The sequence below is a fragment of the Delphinus delphis genome, chromosome 9, assembly GCF_949987515.2.
Source record: "Delphinus delphis chromosome 9, mDelDel1.2, whole genome shotgun sequence".
NCBI classification, from domain to species: Eukaryota; Metazoa; Chordata; class Mammalia; order Artiodactyla; family Delphinidae; genus Delphinus; species Delphinus delphis.
In genome coordinates this window covers 105,309,548-105,331,392 of record NC_082691.1, presented here as the reverse complement: position 1 = coordinate 105,331,392, position 21,845 = coordinate 105,309,548, and the positions used below count along the sequence as shown (strand labels likewise).

At 42.5% G+C, this 21,845-nt stretch overlaps 1 protein-coding gene across 1 annotated transcript in view; it reads right to left on the bottom strand.

Annotated features, from left to right (window-relative positions):
• Positions 1-4,109, bottom strand: part of RNF32 (ring finger protein 32) — a 40,536-nt gene extending 36,427 nt beyond the window's left edge. Inside the window, exons 1-3 of the mRNA XM_060021199.1 lie at positions 3,955-4,109; positions 1,270-1,361; positions 186-468 (exon numbers count right to left, since the gene is read on the bottom strand). Coding sequence (XP_059877182.1) covers positions 186-468; positions 1,270-1,284 — 298 coding nt within the window. The 5' untranslated portion in view covers positions 1,285-1,361; positions 3,955-4,109. The remainder of the gene's footprint in view (positions 1-185; positions 469-1,269; positions 1,362-3,954) is intronic.
• Positions 4,110-21,845: the final 17,736 nt, after the last annotated feature.

Sequence of the window (21,845 nt, the reverse complement as noted above, 5' to 3'; positions counted from 1 at the left end):
TATCATTACTATCTTCATTTTCTTACTCAAATTGGCCCCATTATCACTTTTAAACCTCAGTACAGACATATCTTTCTGTAAGATCATAAGTTAAAATAATTTCTGTACCAGAGAAAATGGTACTATTAATCTCAACCAGATTCTTTAGGTCTAATAAGTCAAAATATGAATGAAGATTCGCTTACCTAAAGTTAGTGGTGGTGGTTTTGGATCAAGAACGTATTCTTTTTCTGGATCTTCCGCTTTAGGGCCTTGTGTGGTTTTTTTAAGTCCAGTATCTATTGTTGCTTTTGTATTTCTTTTTAGAGACTTGGATCTGTTCTCTGTCCAAGAATGTACATTTGTACATTTGTCCTTTGTCTTAGAATGATCTGCTATTGAAAGATTTCCAAGTTGAAGATTACGTAACATGTGATCTTGTAAAGCCACTGCAGTGACTGCTAAGTTATCCTGTTTAGATGAATGACCCTAGAAAGTGGGGAAAAAAGCCTTACATGCAGAACATTATCGAATGTACCATTTACAGGAAAGCTTATGCTCTAACAGTCAACCTGGATGCCATACCAGACCAAATCCAGTAGTAAAGGGTGCTTCACCCAGCATTACCCAGGTCAGGGGAGCAAAGCCCAGTCTCACCATTTATGCTAACGACATAGTAACATCTTTTCACTTAATTACTAAGGCCTGAATCGTAATATGAATAAATGCATTCTGACGTATATAAGCTGTGCGTGCCTGAGCACATTCTGTTTCACTATAATTAGACTCCAGGCAAAGCTTACTTCTGTTACACTAAAGAGAAACTTGCATTTACGTGTATGCTTTTTTAGTGAAAACTTATACAAAATACAATTTCCATGCAGCTAAGAGATGCTTACACCAAGTACTACAGCTGACAGTTCCTCACTGAAGCAAGGTTTGCAAACTATTTTTTATACTTTCAAATAGCTGAATTAAAATATATTCATGAGTGGGGCTTCCCTGGTGGCGCAGTGGTTGAGAGTCCGCCTGCCGATGCAGGGGACGCGGGTTCGTGCCCTGGTCCGGGAAGATCCCACGTGCCGCGGAGTGGCTGGGCCGGTGAGCCATGGCCGCTGAGCCTCCGCATCCAGAGCCTGCGCTCCGCAACACGAGAGGCCACAACAGTGAGAGGCCCGCGTACCACAAAAAAAAAAAATATATATATATATATATATATATATATATATATATATATATATATATATTCATGAGTAAAACAATGTGTATGTTTTAAAAAGGATTTTGTACCTTATTTTTTAACATGCTGACCCAGGAGAAGTGGTTTCTTGGCTATATCAAATTATATCATCATTTCATATCCCAGTCCTTTGATTCTTCTACTGTAAAAAAGCCAACAGAAAGCCAACGTTAGGGTGTACTTAAAATCTCTGATGAAGTTTACGGGGAAGAGAAACATGGAGAGTCTAAGTGATGATGATGAGTGCCCACCAGCACAGCACTCAGCTCTCTGCTCTGATCCCAGAGGAACTCAAGCCGGTCGTGACTCGATCCACCTGTCCTCAAGCAGTTCTCCTGATAGTTGGAGGGAACCTATTAATATGAATGAGAACAATCTGTTGCTAAATATAATGTGACTATACGTGAATACAACAAAATTTCAGACTACAAAGATCAGAGAATGTAAGTGAAATACCTCTTAAAGGGATAAGATTAAAACAGGGATTTGAAGGACAGAGAGCAGGCAATGAACATGCTACCCCACAGGTACAAGAAAAGCACAGGCACTCCAGAACTCAGCAGGTGTTTATGTTTTAGAGAAGGGAACAGTGGACGCTCTGGGATGTAAGAGGAATACTGTCTGACTTCACTCTGTCCACAACAGAGACATACATGGCTTCTAATCTTGCTCTACCTGTTTATACAAGATACGCAGCATATCTGAGTCTGTTCCCCCACCTCAAGACAGATATAATAACGCTCTCCTTGCAGGGTTACTGTTAGGATTAAATGAGACAACCTTTGTAAAGTATCTAAAATAGGTCCTTCTACACAGAAGATACTCTGTAAACAGTTATGCTTGATCCAGTTCCCTTCAAAGCTGATGGAAAGGCGCTTCCCTGGTGGCGCAGTGGTTAAGAATCCTCCTGCCAATGCAGGGGACACGGGTTCAAGCCCTGGTCTGGAAAGATCCCACATGCAGTGGTGCAACTAAGCCCACGTGCCACAACTACTGAGCCTGCGCTCTAGAGCCCACGAGCCACAACTACTGAGCCCACGTGTCACAACTACTGAAGCCCGCACGCCTAGAGCCTGTGCTCCGCAACAAGAGAAGCCGCCGCAATGAGGAGCCCACGCACCGCAACAAAGAGTAGCCCCCGCTTGCCGCAACTAGGGAAAAGCCTGCGCGCAGCAACGGAGACCCAATGCAGCCACACACACAAAAAAAAAGCTGGTGGAAGAATTTGGAATTGGCCCTTTTAGTTTTTAGACAAGGGTATATCTTATGAAGACAAGAGTACAAAATATATTGGGATAGGGAGGAACAGTAAACTGCTGGAGTAATTAGGGAGTACTGCTGAGGGCTTGATTGTAAGACAAGAGACAAATTAATCCCAAACATGTATCTCAGGATCAACACCTACATTCAGTTAGTCCCACAGAATGAGCTTCCTAAGGGGTGAGTGCAGAATGAGGAAAGCAAGCACAGTGGAAAGGAGTCTGTGAGATCCCCAAGACCCCTCAGCAGTGAGGTGACAGCTTCTACGGCAACCCCATTCCCCTTCAATTCCGGCATCAAGAGGAGAATGAAGGAGTTTCCATCTAATATTTCATCACAACAGTCTAGGCTGAAGAAATGGTAGAAGGTATTTAAAATGCTGAAAGATCACTAACAGAATCTTCTACTTTCAAAATGCCTACAACCTGGCAGAATATAGTTTGCATCATCCTAAAAATTGTTTAATAATCATAGCTAGCTATCTGTAGTCGACAATTTTATCTCAAGTGTCTACACTGTAAGCCACTGGGCTTAACATCAAGAGCTTTTAAAAACTGTGCCCCTTGTAAGTCCTATAGTGTCGTTAAATTTCAACATTAGAAACAATTTTCAACTATTTAGTCCAACTTCATTTTAAAAGGAGAAAACATATCCAGAGATTACTGACTCCTCCAAAATTATATAATTAGTCTGTGGCAGCAGTACGGTTAGAAACTTAATCCTTACCCAGTATTAAGAGCTAAAATTAACAGGAATATTTTTTCTTCGTAAATTCCATTGTTAACAGTTAAAAGAGGTAGGGCTTGGTAAAAAGATACCACTGTGGTGGCAAAATTGTTACCGATTTGTCTAAGTGACTTTAAGCTAATTTATAAACATGCTAGTTAAAAACACAGGAACACCAGAGAAAGTTTTTAAAAGACAATTGGACACACTGTGTTGCCAGGTTTTATAACTTAGGAATTCCTTGTTTTACATTTTTGATGAGATTCCACCCAGGTTGGCCAGAAGCACAGAAACAGTTGTTGAATGACAGTCCTCCTGTCCCTGGGTATCCGTGGGACTGGTTCCAGGACCCGCCGGTTTTCACCAAAACCCCAGGATGCTCAAGTCCCAGAATCAGCCTCCACCCGACCGCCGTCCTGCGCCAGGGAGAGTGTAGCACTGCGGTACATATTTACTGAAGAAAATCCGGGTATGGCCTGCAGGTGGGCCCCGCAGTTCACATCCTCGTTCAAGGGTCAACTGCATATGTTAACCGTGGGCCCCCTTTCAGTAACGGGCTGGTTGTGGTTCTCAGTGACCGTTCTAGGCCCTCCCAAGGGATGGCCACAGAGTAGGCGGGCTGCCCGGGGGACCCGAGGACCTTTGGGGCTGCACAGGACAGTCCCGGCCGCTCCCGCCTCCAGGGCGCTCCCTCCCCTGCCCTCCCCAACCCATCCCACCCCTCCACCCCACTCCACCCGGGGCCGCACCTGCAGCGGAACCGACCCCGCCCTCTGCACACACACCGCGGCCGACGCCCTCCACCTCTGCGCCTCGCCGTTGCCTAGCAACCGCCGCCGCTCCGGTCACACGCCAGCGCGCATGCTCAACGGCCCAGTCCTGCCCCACGCTGAGCACCACTTTCCGGAAGCCCGCTGCGGCTCTGCCACACTGCGCATGCTCGCAGGTCCCGCCCTTCGTGCAGCCACACTGCGCATGCTCACCGGCTCTGCCCTGAATACAGTACAGAAGCCTCTATCGCTTGGGCGGTGCTTTTACACCGCGCATGCTCATCTGCTGCGCGCCGCGCAGGGCCGCGCCGCGCATGCTCGCCGCCGCGCGCGCTCGCGCAAGTGTCGGGGGCGGAGTGTGGAGTGCGGGGCGCGGACGCACGTGGGGCGCGTCCTCGAGTTCCCCGGCTCCGTGGTTTCCTTCGCTTAGCGCTCGCCAGATTTCGACGCCCGGAGCGCGCCCTGCTGCGGGTCCTGGAGCCCTGACTGCTCAGGCAGCCAGGCCGCTGGCCCTGCTTCGGGTGTAGCCTGGACACGCCTGGCCCACTTCCTTTCCCTTCTTTAAGCATCACATCCTGCACTGCCCGTTGTCCAGTGTCCGAAAACCATTGTTTCTTATATTTGAATTTTTTAGTTGACGGAGGTAAGCTTAAATCCAGTCGCTAACGCTTCATCGCGGCACAACGCAGAGGCCAATAGAAGTTTGTTGAGACAGTGACTCAGCTGTGCTATTTAAACTTTTATTGAAATGAAGTTCAGCTGAAAGTACAGAGAAAAAATACAAAATGCAAATAGTCCTTTTTTTTTTCCACTTCTCTGAAAGTGAGGTCTAAAGAAGTTACCAAGTTGATTGGAAATAGGTCATTGATTGTTAAAGGCCTAAAAGTTAAAGTTTTTGATGTACATTGGAGTAAATGATATACTGATGAAACAAGATAATCTGAAGCTTTATTGAAGATAATTTTTTTCCTAATGGAATTAAATTTTCTAAGATGGCCACTCCTATTTGGAAGTTTGTTGAAACAGACTAAAAACAAGGTAAAATTTTTTTTTTTAAGGTAAAATCTTTTGATAAAGCCAAATTAAATTCATAATGAAGTTCATAATCTTTCACATAATATTTCAAACTTTTCCGACAAATATTGTAATCTTGATTTACATTCCAGTTGGTGATGGGTCTAGGAGACAAGTAAGGGTCACTAGTCCTCAGGACCTTTTGTTTTGTGACTCAGCACAGAGGAAAGAGTGGGAAAGCTTTGGATTCAGATAGGTAGATCTTACTTTTGGGTTCTATGTGTAAAGGGGACATTTCTTACTTCTCCCCTCAGTATCCACGAGCCCTTCTCCACCAGTTGTCCTGGGGATGCTTCAGTCCTGGGATGGAACATATGCCCAGCTTCAGCTCATCAGAAAATCTCAGTGCCCTGGCCATAGTGACTCACAGTAAGTCCCCTACATATGAACGAGATCCATTCTGAGAGTGTGTTCATAAGTACAGTGTGTAAGTCCAACAGAGCTAGCCTAGGTACTCAACTAACACAATCGGCTATATAGTACTGTAATAGGTTTATAATACTTTTCACATAAAGAATACATAAAAAACAAAGAATGAAGAAAATGTTTTCAATCTTATAGTACAATACCTTGAAAAGTACAGTAGTACAGAACAACAGGTGACACACAGGGGCTGGCATCCAGTGAACAGGCAAGAAGAGTTACTGACTGGAGGAGGGAGAGGAGGTGGGAGACGGTAGAGCTGAAGGATCATCAATAGGGGACGGACGGCAGCTGCAGTGTCGCTCACGCCGGATGCTGATGGCACAGGTTCTGGTTCCTTGCTGGATTCAATTCTATCTACCCTCCTGAAAAAACGATCCAGTGATGTCTGGGTAGTAGCTCTGTTTTTCTCGTCATAGGTGACGCGGTAGCACTGGATTGCATTCTGAAGGGCTGCTGCAACCTTCGTGTGCCGTTCTACGTTTGGGTCCTGTCCCTCAAAAACTCACAGTGCCTCCTCAAATAAAGAAAATCCCCTTGCCATTTCCTGCGTCGCGAATCTCTTCTCAGCAGCACCAGCCACATCACCGCTGCTGTTACGCTTGCTTCCGGACATCCTGGGCTAGAAATGAAGGTACTGTACTGCTCTACTCTATACAGTACTGTACAGTGACGTACACAAAAGCACAGCCCCTTGTAGAGGATGCACGCATGTGGCCACGTCCACCAGACACGTGAACTACCTTACGTGATTGGACGTGTGAACGCACGTTCGCATCTCTGAAAGTTCGAAACTTGAAGGTTCGTATGTAGAGGACTTACTGTCATTGGAATGAGCATAGGACCTAGTGGGGCTGATCAGATGGACTCAGTATATTTGTGGCAGCTAGTGGAAAATTCCTTTAATTCTTCCTACTGGATGTAGAAACAAGAAAAGACGTGAAACTGCAGCTGTGCTGGCTATCTTGTCATTACAAGGTGAGAGCCTGAAGCTGTTGGGGGCCATCGTGAACCTCCGAAGGAGGATTATACAGGAAGTGGCAGAGATTTGGACAGAGTCCAAGCCCTGGTGAGATAGTTTAAGCCCTGAAGGTAGCCCAGCTCTGAGTCTTTCCACTTACCTGAGTGAATAAATTCCCTTTATGCTTCAGCCAGTTGAAGTCTGGTTTTCTGTTACTTGTAATGGGAAGAATTCAAATGACAAATAGGTATATTATTACCACCTTAAGGCTCTGGTGGGCTTAAGACGGCATACGCATGTGACCTGCTTAGCCCAGGGCCTGCTAATCTTTGTATCCATTTTAAGGTATTTTTATTGAACGTAAGCATCTAAGAAAAATTCTCATTTTAAAAATTCCTTCCCTCCGTCCACGTGTTTAAAATTTCAGGACAGTTTTACTACCTGCATGTTTTCTATCCTAAAGAAATGGGTCTTTCTTCTTAGCTACACAGAATATTTTTCTGCAGGCATTTGCTTAAAAATTTAGTCTTGCAATTATTACTTTGTAATTCTTGACAGAAAGCATAGCTGACATGATTGTTATTTGAAGATGTTATGAGGACCATGTTCCTCACCCTCCTCCAGATAGAGTGTTCTGTCCATCATCAGAGTGTGACATTCTTGGATGGGAAGGGTTCAATAACTTGTGTAACCCACCTTTCTCACTCCCAAAAGCATGCTGTCAGTGATGTGTAGTTACGCTTCTAGCGTTTTTGTTTGTTTGTTTCAAGATGGGCTTAAGAGATTGCCGTATGTAGAGTGTGTTTGCATCCTCTGAAAATCCCGAGTGCATTTTCCAAAGTACTGTCCAGTGCCCTTTATGGAAGCACTCATGTCACCTGAAAACTGGGTTCACCTCTCGGTGGGTCTTGAGCCAAAAGACACAACCAAGCCAAAGAGCAGGAGAAGAAAGGACTTATTCCAGAAAGTCTCCTGCATACGAATGAGTTCCAATTTGTTTGTAAGTCCAACGAAGTTAGCCTAGGTACCCAACGTTTACAGATAATGCCAGACACGTGAACTAACTTACGTGATTGGACATGTGAACGCATGTCTGCATCTTTGAAAGTTCGCAACTTGAAGTTTCATATGTAGGGGACTTCCTGTACTTGCAGCAAGTAAGGAGAACGCTGGGGATCTTTTCCAAAGTGGTGTCTCCCCAAACAGCAAAGTTGGGGAAGTTTTAAGCTAAGGGTACTTGCATATTCATGAAGGGGCTTGAGCAGAGGAGAATTCAGCACTGAATTGGGGCGAAGGTTGACAGAGTCCAAGCTTTAGTTTATCAGTCATGCTCTTTGAGCGTCAGTGTCATCATCCCATCCTGTACCTGGTGGGGGCCTTAATTTCTGCAGAACTCGATGACTGTATCACATTGTTATGTACACCCCTTGAGGAGGAGCTCTGTTTTATGGCTGAACTATTGTTTCTTTTTTTAAAAAATTTTTAAACTTTTTTGGCGGTACGCGGGCCTCTCACTGTTGTGGCCTCTCCCATTGCGGAGCACAGGCTCCGGACGCGCAGGCTCAGCGGCCATGGCTCACGGGCCCAGCCGCTCCGCGGCATGTGGGATCCTCCCAGACCGGGGCACGAACCCGTGTCCCCCGCATCGGCAGGTGGACTCTCAACCACTGCGCCTCACTTCCCTTAAGGTCAGTCATTACTGAGACCTGTTCAAAGGCAAGCATTGTGGCCAGGCTTAGATCACAAAATGGCTCAGGCCCAAAGTGGCTTCTCTTATGTCTAGAAAACCATGCCTGTTCCCTTTCTCTGGGGTCCCCCTACCCTATCTGCTTACACTTGCATGATTAATATATTTTAGAATTTCAGAAACATGCATTGGATGTTCTGGGAATGGTCTGAAGAGAAAGGTGTAAGGTCGGATCTTAACAAACGGCACCGCGAAACAGTAAAGCTTCAAGTGAGCTTTATTAGGGAGCGCTCCCGGGCGAGGTTCACTGGTCCGAGAGAAAGGGGCCAGAGAAGTCGCGCCCGGGCGAGGGTTGGGCAAGATTTTATAGGGGAAGAAGGGAAAGGGGTGTGGGTGAATCTGGGAGGGTGCAGGGTATTCCTTATTTGGTGGTCTTTTCGGGTATCCTGGGGGACCGTTAGTCCCGCCCCTCGAAAGGCGGGAAGGCTGGGCTGGGTTCAAAGTCCCCAGGTCAGTTCCTGGAACTGGGTGGTCCGGAATGTCTCCAGGGCAGTTTCTGGAACTGGGTGGTCCGGAGAATTTCGGTCTGATGCAACCTGTGAATCTGATTGTGTTCCCCCGCCTCGGGCCAGTTGGCCTTACAAAAGGAACTGAGAGGAAATTAGATGCACATGGAGAGGACAAGCTGGGTCCGGCTGCTTTGCCGAGTTGCCCAGAGGACACAGGTGTGCCTGGAACTAGCACGCTGTGTTCTGTTCTCCACGGTGCTGAAGAAAGAAGCCTCCTGTGTGGTGCTATGGTTTAGAGATCCAGGCATCAACATTGTGACAAGGAGGGTGATGGTGCCCACACATCTCAAAGGAGGGGCAGCCAAAGACAGGAAGGGCCGGCTATTTAACGGGAAACACTTATATGAGGGGGGAAATCTTATACTATATTTCGTCTGTGTAGGAGCAATGCAGGTGCTACTGAGTCCAAGCGCATACTGCTCCCCGCACAGCAGACCAATAAATCCAGAGACAAGGTCTTGGGGCCAGGAATGGTGACTATTCAGAAAGCCAGCAGACTGAGAAGATGGCGGACTCGTGTCCCAAGAACCATTGTACCCAAGTTAGCATTCAGGCTTCGGTTTTGCTAAAAGAGGAGGGGTTGTTGTAGACTTCTTGGTGCCAGAATCCTTTGTTCACAGGGTTCCTTTAAACCTCCAGCAAGAGAATTGTTATTTTCCGTTCTGACACTTTTTACCTCTACATAAATGGAGAGTGTTACACCTTTAAAGGTCAAGCCTGGGAGGCAGAGCATTGAGAAAGGGCTATTATGTACAATATATATTTCAGGCTCTAGGCAACCTTCTTTTACAAAAGGTGCAGAGCCAGCATGACCGAGCACAGGCCACTGGGCGCAAGGTTTAGATTCAATATGGAGTCAGGTGTGTTCTTCTTTGCTGCACAGGGAAAGTGTCCAAAACCTAGAACTGGTAGTTGGAGTTTGTCTCCTGGTTGAGGAGGAGTTTTTTCCACTATTACAGCAGAGACAAATTCTTGGAGACTAGCGGTGGGAAAGTATGGCTTCTTAATACATTTGGTCCACACAGATTGAGTTTGCCCATCGGCCAAGGCTCTGAGCTCTGTGCTGATAGGCTGGAGGCAGGGTCAGAGTGGTTCTTCCTAGTTTAACCTCCTCTACTTCCTCCTCACATATTCAATATGTTAATTTACCTGGAGAATATTCTGAGTCCTACTCGATGCACATTTTACTCCTGCCTGTCTCACCACGGTCCTTGACGCTGAATATATTATAAGCGCGTAATACAGAGCATTTCTGTACAGCTTCCCGTTATTAACATCTTGCATTTGTAATGCTGTATTTGTCCCAATCAACCAACCAGGGTTGATACATTCTGATTAACTGAAGTGTATAGTTTAAGAAATCACTCCTCTTTTTGTACAGTCGTAAATGTTTTGACAATCGCATAACATCAGGTGTCCACGATCACAGTATCATTCACAGAATTTCCCTGCCCTAAAAATCTCTCCCTTCCTTCCCCCAGAACCTCGGGCAACCACTGATCTTTGTACTGTGTATGGTTTTGCCTTTTCCAGAATTTCACAGAGTTGGAATCATACAGTATGTAGCCTGTTCAGATTGGCTTCTTTCACTACTAGCAATATGCATTTAAGTTTCCTTCATGTCTTTTTATAGCTTGATAGCTCATCTCTTTTTATTGCCGAGTAATATTCCATTGTTTGGATGTACCAAGTTTGTTTACCGCTCGCCTACTGAAGGACACTGTGGTAACTTCCAGGTTTTGGCGATTGTGAGTAAAGCTGATGTAAACATTTCTGTGCAAGTTTTCGTGTGGACCTAAGTTTTCAACTCATTTGGGTTTTGCTGGATTATATGAAGGCTATGTTTAGCTTCGTAAGAAACTGCCAGGTAGTCTTCCAAAGTGGACCTTTTGTTTTTGTGTGTTTTTTTTGCGGTACGCGGGCCTCTCACGGCTGTGGCCTCTCCCGTTGCGGAGCACAGGCTCCAGACGCGCAGGCTCAGCGGCCATGGCTCACGGGCCCAGCCGCTCCGCGGCATGTGGGATCCTCCCGGACCGGGGCACGAACCCGTGTCCCCTGCATCGGCAGGCGTACTCTCGACCACTGCGCCGCCAGGGAAGCCCGCAAAGTGTACCTTTTGAATCCCCACCAGCTCCACATGCCCATCAGTACTTGATATTGTAAGTTATTTGAATTTTAGCCTTTTGATAGGTGTGTGGTGGCATCTCATTTTTGTTTTAATTTGCAGTTCTCTTATGACAGGTGATGTTGAGCATCTTTTAGTATTCCTATTTGCTATCTGTACATTTGCCTTGGTGAGGTGTCTGTTCAGATTTTTTGTCCATTTAAAAAAATAGGTTACCTTATTGTTGAGTAGTAAAAGTTCTTTGTATATTTTGAATATAAGTCCACGATTAGATATGTGTTTTGCAAAGATTTCCCCCCAGTCTGTATCTTGTCTTTTTCATTCCCTTAACAGTGCCTTTGACAGAGCAGAGTTTTGAATTTTAATGAAGTCCATCTTTTAAAACTTTTTCCTTTCATGGACTGTGCTTTTGGTGTTGTTATTAAGAAGTCATTGCCAAAGCCAAGCTCACCTAGATTTTCTCACAGGTTATCGTCTACAAATTTTATACTTCTGCATTTTACATTTAGGTGTATTATCCATTTGGAGTTAACTTTTGTGAAAGATATAAGGTCTGTGTCTAGATTCCCTTTTTTTTTTTTTCTGGGCTCTCTATTCTGTCCCATGCATCTGTCCATTCTTTCACCAGTGCCACATTGTCTTGATTACTGTAGCTTTATAATATGTCTTTTAAGTTGGGAGGGGTGGTGCTTGAACTTTGTTCTCCTTCTTTAGTACCGTGTGGGCTATTCTGGGTCTTGTGCCTTCTCAAATGAACTGTAGAATCAGTTTGTTGGTTGCCACAAAATAATTTGCTGGGATTTTGATTGTGTTGTATCCATAGATCTAATTGGGGAAGAAATGATATTTTAAACGTACTGTCTTCCTCTCCATGGACATGGAATATCTCTCCATTTGTTTAGATCTTTGATTTCTTTCATCAGAGTCTTGTAATTTTCCATACATAGGTCTTATACATATTTTATTAGATCTATACTTAAGTATATCATTTTTATTGGAGCTAATGTAAATGGTTTTCTGTTTTTAATTTCAAATTCCACTGGTTCATTGCTGGTATACAGAAAAGTGATTGACTTTTGTGTATTAACCGTGTATCCTGCAACCTTGCTATAATTGCTTATTAGTTCCAGGACTTTTCTTTTTCTTTTTGCTAGTTCTTTGGGATTTTCTATATAGACAATGATGTCTTCTGAGAACAAATATAGTTTTAGTTCTTCCTTCCCAGTCTGTATACTTTTATTATTTACTTTTATTGTCTTTTTGCATTAGATAGGACTTTCAGTATGATGTTGAACAGGTGTGGAATGAGGAGACATTCTTGCTTTTCTTCCCCATCAGACAGGTAAAGCATCTAGTTTCTCACAATTAAGTCTGATGTTAGCTGTAGGTTTTACACAGACGTTCTTTATCAAGTTGAGGAAGTTCTCCTCTATCCCTAGTTCCCTAAGAGTTTTTATAATGAATCGGTGTTGAATTTTGTCAGATGCTTTATCTGCGTCTATTGATGGGATCATACGATTTTTTTTCTTTTGATGCCTGTTGAGGTGATGGATTACATTAATTGATTTTTAAATGTTGAACCAGCCTGGCCTACCTGGAATAACTTTCACTTGGTCATGTGTGTAATTCTTTTCCTACATTGTTGGATTCTATTGGCTAATAATTTGTTGAGGAACTGGCCTCTGTTTTCAGCAGGGATAGTGGTTTGTAGTCTTCCTTTCTTCTCATGTCTTTATCTAGTTTGGGTATCAGGGTAATGCTTCTGTTTTTCTGGATGAGACTGTAGAGAATTTGTCTGAGTTCTTAAAAGTCTGGTAGTGAAACGCTCTGGACCTGCTGCTTAGTTGCTTTGGCAGGTTATTAGTTGTTAATGTACTGTCTTGAATATAGGCCTATTCAGATTATCTGTTTCTCTTTTTATGAGTTCTGTTACATTGTATCTTTTAAGGAATTGGTCCATTTGATTTAAGTTATCAAATTTGTGGGTGTAGAGTTGTTCAGAATATTCCTTTACTATTTTTTATGTCCAGTGGGTCGTTAGTGATCCATTGACAATTCCATTTAAATTTCTGATTAGCAATTTCTGTCTTCTCTCCTCTTTCCTTGGTTAGAGGTTTATAAATTTTATTGATCTTTTTAAAGTACCAGCTTTGGTTTTGTTGATTTTTCTCTATTGTTTTCCTGTTTTCAATTTCATCGATTTCTGCTCTAATTTTTTTTAAATAAATGTATTTATGGCTGCGTTGGGCCTTCGTTGCTGCACTTGGGCTTTCTCCAGTTGCAGCGAGTAGGGGCTGCTCCTTGTTGCGGTGCGTGGGCTTCTCACTGCGGTGGCTTCTCTTGCTGCGGAGCATGGGCTCTAGGTGCTCGGGCTTCAGTAGTTGTGGACGTGGGCTTCAGTAGTTGTGGCTCGTGGGCTCTAGAGCGCAGGCTCAGTAGTTGTGGCGCATGGGCTTAGTTGCTCCATGGCATGTGGTATCTTCCTGGACAAGGGCTCAAACCCGTGTCCCCTGCATTGGCAGGCGGATTCTTAACCACTGCGCCACCAGGGAAGGCCCTCTGCTCTAATTTTTATTATTTCTTTTCTTCTGTTTGCTTTACATTTCTATTGCTCTTCTTCCTCTAGTTTCCTAATGCAGAAGCTGAGATTACTGATTTAGAATTTTCTTATTTTCTAACATATGCAGTCAATGCTATAAATTTTTCTTTAAGCACTGCTTTTGCTGCATCCCACAATTTTTGATAAATTGTATTTTCATATTCATTTAGTTTAAAATATTAAAAAAAATCTCTTGAGACTTTTTTCTTTGATTCATGTCTTATGTAGAAATGTGTATTTTATTCCTCAAATATTTGGGCATTTTCCAGCCATGTTTCAGTTATTGATATCTAGTTTCATTCCAGAATGTTGTCTGTCTTGATGAATATTCCATGTGAACTTGAGAATGTACGCCGTGCTGTTGCTGAATGAAGTATTCTTTAAACGTCAGTTAAATTCAGTTGATCGATGATGCTGATCAGCTCAACCATGTCCTTAATGATCCTCTGCTGGCTGGGTCTGTCAGTCACTGATGGCAGGCTGTTGAAGTTTCCACCTATAATAGTGGATTTACCTCTTTCTTCTTGCAGATATGTAAGTTTTTACCTCACATGTTTTGACGCTGTTGTTAGGTACATATGCATTAAAGGTAGTTATGTCTCCATGTAGAATTGACCCTTTTATCATTATGTAATGCCTGTCTTTCTCTTTGATAATTATCCTTGTTCTTACGTTGGATTTGTCTGGAATTAGTACGGCCTCTCCAGCTTTCTTTTGATTAGTGCTGGTATGGTGTATCTTTCTCCATCCCTTTACTGTTAATCTAGCATTGTCTTTATTATATAAAGTGTGTGTCTTTTAAACAACATGTAGTTGTCGCTTGCTTTCTAATCCACTTTGTGAGTCTCTGTGTTTTAATTAATGTATTTAGACCATTCACATATAAAGTGATTCTTATATAGCTGGATTAATGTTTATCATGTGTTTTCTATTTTTTGCACGTGTTCTTTATTTCTTTTTTATCTTTTCCTCTTTTTCTGCCTTCTGTGGTTTTACTTGAACACTTTATGTTGTTTCATTTTCTCTCCTTTCTCAGTATATCAATTATGCTGCTTTTAAAAATTATTTTAGTGGTTGCCTTAAAGTTTACCATATACATTTGCAACTAATATAAATCCGATTTCAAATAACACTATACTGCTTCATGGATAGGAGTAGACCCACCCCCTCTCCCCCTATAACACTGCTGTCATCCATTTCACATATCTATAAGCTATAAATCACCCAATATATTGCTCTTTGTTGATTATATTGAATGAACAGTAAATCTATTAGATCAGTTAAGAACATGAAAGATTTTGTTTTGCTTTCATCTATTCCTTCTCTAACAATCTTTTTTTCTTTAAGTATATTTGAATTTCTGATCTATATCATTTTCTTTCTTTCTGAGGAAATTCTTTCAACATTTCTTGCAAGGCAAATCTACTGGTAGCAAATTCCTTCAGTTCTTTTTTTTTTGTCTGTAAAGGTCTTTATTTCTTAATCATTTAAAAAACTACTTAGGTGAAATTCACATAGAATAAATTAATCACTTTATTTTATTTGATTTTGGCTGCATTGGGTCTTCGTTGCTGCACGTGAGCTTTCTCTAGTTGCGGCGAGTGGGGGCTACTCTTCGTTGTGGTGCGCGGGCTTCTCATTGTGTTGGCTTCTCGTTGCGGAGCACGGGCTCTAGGCGCACGGGCTTCAGTAGTTGTGGTGCATGGTCTTAGTTGCTCCGTGGCCTATGGTATCTTTCTGGACCAGGGATTGAACCCGTGTCTCCTGCATTGGCAGGCGGATTCTTAACCACTGCACAACCAGGGAGGTCCCAAATTAACCACTTTAAAGTGAACAATTCAGTGGCGTTTAATATCTTCAAAATGTTGTGCAACAACCACCTCCATCTAGTTCCAAAACGCTCCTGTAACTCCATGGTGAGAACAAACTCCCACGCCCGTTCCCTCCTCCTCCAGCCCCTGGCGATCACCAGGCTGCATTCTAACTCTGTTCTGGATATTTCATATACAAAGAATCATGCATTGCGTGACTTCTTATGCCTCATCTCTTTCACTTGTCGTAATGTTTTCGAGGTTCATCCATGTGGTAGTATGTATCGGTACTTTATTCCTTTTTATGGCTCAGTAATATTCTACTGTGTACACGCCACAATTTGTGTACCCATTCATCTGTTGTTAAGACGTTTGGGCTGTTCCCACATTTTGGCTAATGTCACTGACACTATAGTGAACATGCATGTAAATGCATTTGTTCAACTATGTGTTTTCAATTCTTTTGTGTATATACTAGGAGTGAAATTGATGTCATACGGTAAGTCTATGTGATTGCCAAACTGTTTTATATAGCAGCTGCGCCATTTTACTTCCTATCAGCAACATACAAAGGGTCCAGTTTCTCCACATTATCTCCAACACTCGCTGTTTTTGACTTAGAAAAACTATAGCCATCCTAATTGTTGTAAGGTGGTGTCTCGCTGTGTTTTTGATTTGCATTTCCGTAAGGACTAATGACACTGGGCATCTTTTCATGTGCTTGGTGGCCATTTGTGTATCATCTTTGGAGAAATGTCTATTCAAGTCATTTGCTCATTTTTAATTGTCTTGTCTATTTGTTGTTGATTTTTAGGAGGTCTTTATATATTCTGGAAATGAAACTTTTATCACGTGTGATATATTGGCAAATATTTTCTCCCATTTTCACTCCCTTGATAGTCTCCTTTGATAGGCAGAATTTTAAATTTTGATGGGGTCCAATTTATCTTTTTTTTTTTTTTTGCGGTATGCGGGCCTCTCACCACTGTGGCCTCTCCCATTGTGGAGCACAGGCTCCGGACGCGCAGGCTCAGCGGCCATGGCTCACGGGCCCAGCTGCTCCTTGGCATGTGGTATCTTCCCGGACTGGGGCACGAACCCATGTCCCCTGCATTGGCAGGCAGATTCTTAACCACTGCGCCACCAGGGAAGCCCAATTTATCTATGTTTTTCTTTGGTTGCTTGTGTTCTTGGTGTCACACCCAAGAAATCATCACCAAATCCAATGTCATGAAGATTGTCCCCTATGTTTTCTTCTCAGAATTTTATAGTTTTAGCTCTTACATTTGGTTATTTGATCTATTTTGACTTAATATTTGTATATGGTGTAAAGCAAGGGCACAACTTCGTTCTTTTGCATGTGGATATCTACTTTTCCCAGCACCATTTTTTGGGAAGACACCATCCTTTCCCCATTGAATGGTCTTGGCATCTTTGTCAAAAATCAATTAACTATAGATGTGAAAGTTTGTTTCTGGGATCTCAATTCTATTCCATTGGTCTATGTGTCTGTCCTTATGCTGCTGCCATATTGTTTTGATTACTGTACTTTATAGTAAGTTTTGAAATTGGGAAGTATGAGACTACAACTTTGCTCTTCTTTTTCAAGATTGTTTTAGGTATTCTGGGTCCCTTGATTGAAATTCCATATGAATTTTAGAATTTATTTTTTCATTGCTTCAAAAACGCCATTGGGATTTTGATAGGGGATTCATTGCAATGAATCTGTGTACTGCTTTGGGTAACACTGTCATTTTAACAGTATTAAGCCTTCCAATCCAAGAACACAAGATGATTTCCATTTACTAAGGTCTTTAATTGCTTTCAGCAACATTTTGTAGTTTTCAGTGTAAAAGTCTTACACTTTCTTGGATAAATTTATTCCTAAATACTTTATTCTTTTTGATGCTGTTGTAAATGGAATTGTTTTCTTAATTTCCTTTTCAGATTGTTCATTGCCAGTGTCTTTTCCACTTTGGAAGGATAACTTCACCAGATGCGGAATTCTAGGTGAGTGGGTTGTTTTTTCTTTCAACACATTAAATATTTTACTCCACTCTCTTCTTGCTTGTGTGATTTCTGAGGAGAAGTCTGATGTAAACCTTATCCTTATTCCTTTATAGGTAGGGTGTTTTTCTTCTCTGACTTCTTTCAAGATTTTCTCTTTTTCTTTGGTTTTCTGTAGTTTGTATTTGATATGCCCAGGTGTACACTTTTTGGTATTTATCTTGCATGATATGTTCTCTGAGCCTCCTGGATCTGTGGTTTGTTGTCTGTCATTAATTTTGGAAATTCTTATCCATTATTATTTCAAATATTTCTTCTGCTCCTCTCTTTCCTTCTCCTCTGGTATTCTCATTACATGGATGTTAAATCTTCAGTAATTGTCCCACAATTCTTGGATATTCTCTTTGCTTCTTTTCTTTTCTTTTCTTTCATTCTTTTTTCTCTTTGCACTTCAATTTGAGAAGTGTTTATGGCCAAGTCTTCAAGCTCACTGAGTCTTTCCTTAGTTATATGCAGTTCACTGATGAGCCCTCAAAGGCACTCATTTCTGTACAGCGTTTTTGATTTCTAGCATTTCCTTTTGAATCTTCCTTGGAGTTTCCATCTCTGCTTACATTACCCATCTGTTCCTGCATGTTGTTCACTTTTTCCATTGGCGCTATTACTATATTAATCATAGTTAAAAAAATCCCCATTTGATAATTTCAGATCTCTGCCATATTGGAGTCTGGTTCTCATGCTTGCTTTGTTTCTTCAGACAGCAGTTTTTTAATGCCTTTTGTATGTCTCATTATTTTTGGTGAAAGCCAGGCGTATGTATTGGGTAACAGGAACTGAGGTAAATAGGCCTTTAGTGTAAAGTTTTATGTTTATCTGGCGAGGAGTTGTGCTGTGTTTAATCTTTGCTGCAGCTGGAGGTATCAAAGCTTCCATTTCCCCTGATGTCTTTGTTTTTCTCTCCTCTACTGCCTTTGGATTTCCCCTGAAACTCTCTCTTAGGTAGATGCTGTGTTTCAGCTCTTAGTTATAACCACTCTGATTCTCCTGGAGCCCTGCTGATGTGTAGCAAGGTATTGGGGAGGAGAAGCACTCTATAATCTTACAATTGAATGGGCTGGCGTCCTTGGGCTGTGACCTTTAGAAGAGTCCCTCAGCCTTCTCCCCATCCCCTCATTTGAGACAGGAAGACCAGCGGGGGCTCGATTCACCCAGTTGTCCTCTCCCCAGGTCACACTGGCTCCAACAAGAAAGTTTCTCCTGAGGGCTGGTTCTTGGGCAAAGAAGGGAAAGCTCTGAGTATATTTCAAAATACCTCCTCCCTTGCCTGTCTCTTCCCACTGCCACAGACACCGGAGGTCTTCCTGCAAGATTCACCATGAGAACATGCTCAGGCTCCTGTAGGTAAAACGCACAGAAGACCCGCCCCCAGTGGTTTTTAAATCTTAAGCTAGTCCACACCCAGGCTCCAGAGATTCTCCGTTACCCTCTAAATGAGCCTGCCAGCTGCTGCTGGAGCAGAGGCTTCCCAGCCAGTGAGCCGGGAGTCTCTGCATTCACTTCTCTCTGGTTTTCTGGTGATGGTTGGCCCTCTGACCTCAATCTTCTGGTCATTCTAAGAAAAGTTGTTGATGTTTTTCAGCTTTTTTCTTGTTGTGAGGATGGGAGTGATGGCTGCAAGCTATTTATACATCAAAGTAAAAAGCAGAATTTGTGAATCTAGATAAGTTTTTTTTTCTGTAACTGTCTTCTTGTCGTGTTACTTCCTTTCATTCCCTTTCATTGCATATTTTTTCTTTCTCCCTCATTATCAGTCCTTCTAGTTTTTCAAACCTTTATTTTATATGATCCTAGAATTTTGTTTACTTATTCCTTTAGCTGTCTAGTACCTACTTTTTATTTGGTGTATATATTATTTCTAAACTTTTCCCAGATTTTTTTTACTTTCATAAGTTGTTGGTAAGTTACTGAATGAATAGATTTGGATCTTTATTTGTTTATTTTCAAGTGTTGGGTTTTAAAAAGAAAACCTTTACTGTTTTTGTAAAATCATAGAGCCTTGTTATAAAATTTCTACAATATATAACTGTACAAAGAAGAAAGTAAACATATACACACACATATAAACATATTCAGACATACTTAAAATCCCACCACCAAGGAGTAATTATCATGAACATTTGGTGAACATCATTTAGCCATATTTCCAATGCATATATACAGAGAGACAGATTACGAAAGCAAATTTGAGATAAAGAGAATCCCACTATACATGCTTTTTAAAAAATATAAAGTATTGAGGTTATTTTTAGATAAAATATTTTACTAATTTCTAAAAGATCTTTCTAAAATATATGAAAACAGTGAAATAGTGCTATCCCGTTTCATGATCAAATTTATCTACCAAAACATTTATAAAATTCGCTCTCTGGAAATATCCCTTCTACCTTCCACTATCAGCTATGCCTCAGCGTCTCTGTCCGTCTCTCACAGACAGAGGACACTCTGAACTTTTAAGAATATGAGACAAAGAAGTCGCAAAGCTAAAATTACAAATCTTGTGAAAGAATCAAGACTTAATGTTGTTGATGAAAATGACACGGTAGCCTCACAGGTAAAGCTATCACTGATTGAAGATCTGGTAGATTTAGACCAGGTAGTGATTTCAGAGGAGAAAAGGACAAGGATGATGGCCAGGAATGAGCTTCAAAAGAGAAAGGTTTAGAGGTTGAAGGATTAAGAGAAGCTCTTGGGAACACATTGAAGAATGTCTTGAATCATCTGTGACAAGAGACTCTGCTTTAAAAGGCGAAGTTGAAGTGAAGGGATGTTACCGTGCAGTTTTTAGATCTGGCACTATTTATTCATATTATGACCCATCCATTTGGCTTCTGGTTATACATCTGTCACAGCTTGTAATGATGTCTACAGTTCTCTACTCCCTTCATGTTGTGGAAATAAAGAAAGACCGGCCAAGAACACACAGGCTGTTGATTCAGGGCTTGCTATCGCAAGGGAGTCGGCCACCAGCACTTGTTTTCAGCAGAGCCTTGAAGGCAGGCAGGGGAGTGGGGGGCTGCACAGTGAAAAAGGGGAAGGCTCAGGTGTGCCCTGCTGGAGCCTGTCGGCACAGGGAAGCTGGAGGTGGGCTAAACAGAAGTGGGACATCTTATACGACTGGCTGGTGGCAACTTAGCTCTTCTGCTTTGCCCTGAGTTGACAGTAGGGGTGAAACACACGGAAGCTGGCATGGACCAATCCTGACTGCCTGGCCGATGGCTGCAGTAGCCTGTGGTCTGGCTTCCTGGGCTGGTTGCTGCAGAGACTGTGGGTCAGTGTTCTGTTGTCGCGTACGGCCTGGCTGTTGTCCATTTGTATACTTAGTCCCTCCATGTTTCCATGCCGTGTCAGTTGCCTGTTGTCACAATAATGCCCTATTACAGCCCCTCTCCACCCCAGACTCAGGGGGGTGCAAACCATAAGATTCATCTGACTTACGCGTGAGCCTACCTGTTGGCAATTTTGGCTGGGCTTAGCTGGAGGCTATTCTCGCCTCATCTGGGATGACTTCTCACATGAACAGCCAACCCACTAAGGAAGAAACCAAAAAGAGCTATCATTCAAATGGCATTGGCAGGCCATCGGCGGACCTGGGCTAGCTGGGGCAGCTGGGGTCACTCAGTCGTGCCCCACAAGCTTTGCATTTCCAGGCTGGCTGGCAAAGTGCAAGGGGGCCACTCTGGCCTTCGTTGGCACGTGTGTTACTATACTGACAGTCAACGCAAGTCACAGGGCGAAGCCCAAATCAGAGGGGCGGCACCGCAAAGGACCGGAGAGCGTCTGGGTACAGGAAGAAGGGGCAGGTCCAGCTGGCGTGCGAGCTCTTGGCCTGTGACTTTGTGTTTGTTCACCCCTCGCGCCTGGGCGTGGCCACATCGCGTGCTTTGTCTGGACAACTGAAGTTGTCAGGTATGAGAAGACAACTTCATTGACATATGAAACATATCATTACTACGTTTTAAGTGAGATCTTAGCTCATGGGTCCAGAATTTATTAACTCATCCAGACACTGTTTAAAATGAGGCCATTAAACTACTTTTATGCAGTTGCCTATGTATTTTTTCACAGCTCAAAGGTAAGTTGGAAGTAAATGTGTGAAAATTTTGTGTCATATGTGTCATTCATATGGTATTTATTTTCACTGTTACTGAAATCCTCTAGAAGTTTCCATATGAAGTATCCATTCTTTTTTTTTTAATTGCACTCAATTTCTTAGCTCTGAGCCTTTAGGTAGCAACAGTCTTTTACATAGGTTGTACTTTTCATTCATATTAAATCCTATTATAATAACTGTCACTATCTCTTTATTACCCTTAAAATGATTCATAAAGAAAGTGAGTTTGGAGTATATTTAAGTACAGCAGGTGTGTGAATTTTGTAAGAAATCGTCACGTTTTGTGTACACAGCAATGCATGAAGTTGAATACTGAAAGGCTCCAGCTGCCTCAGTTGTGACGGTGTCGAATAGAAAATAAACACCGCACTGGAACAAATGTCACATTAAGAACTTTTACGAAGCTTAAACTTCTTTAACAGAAAAAGAGGTAGTTTTATGTA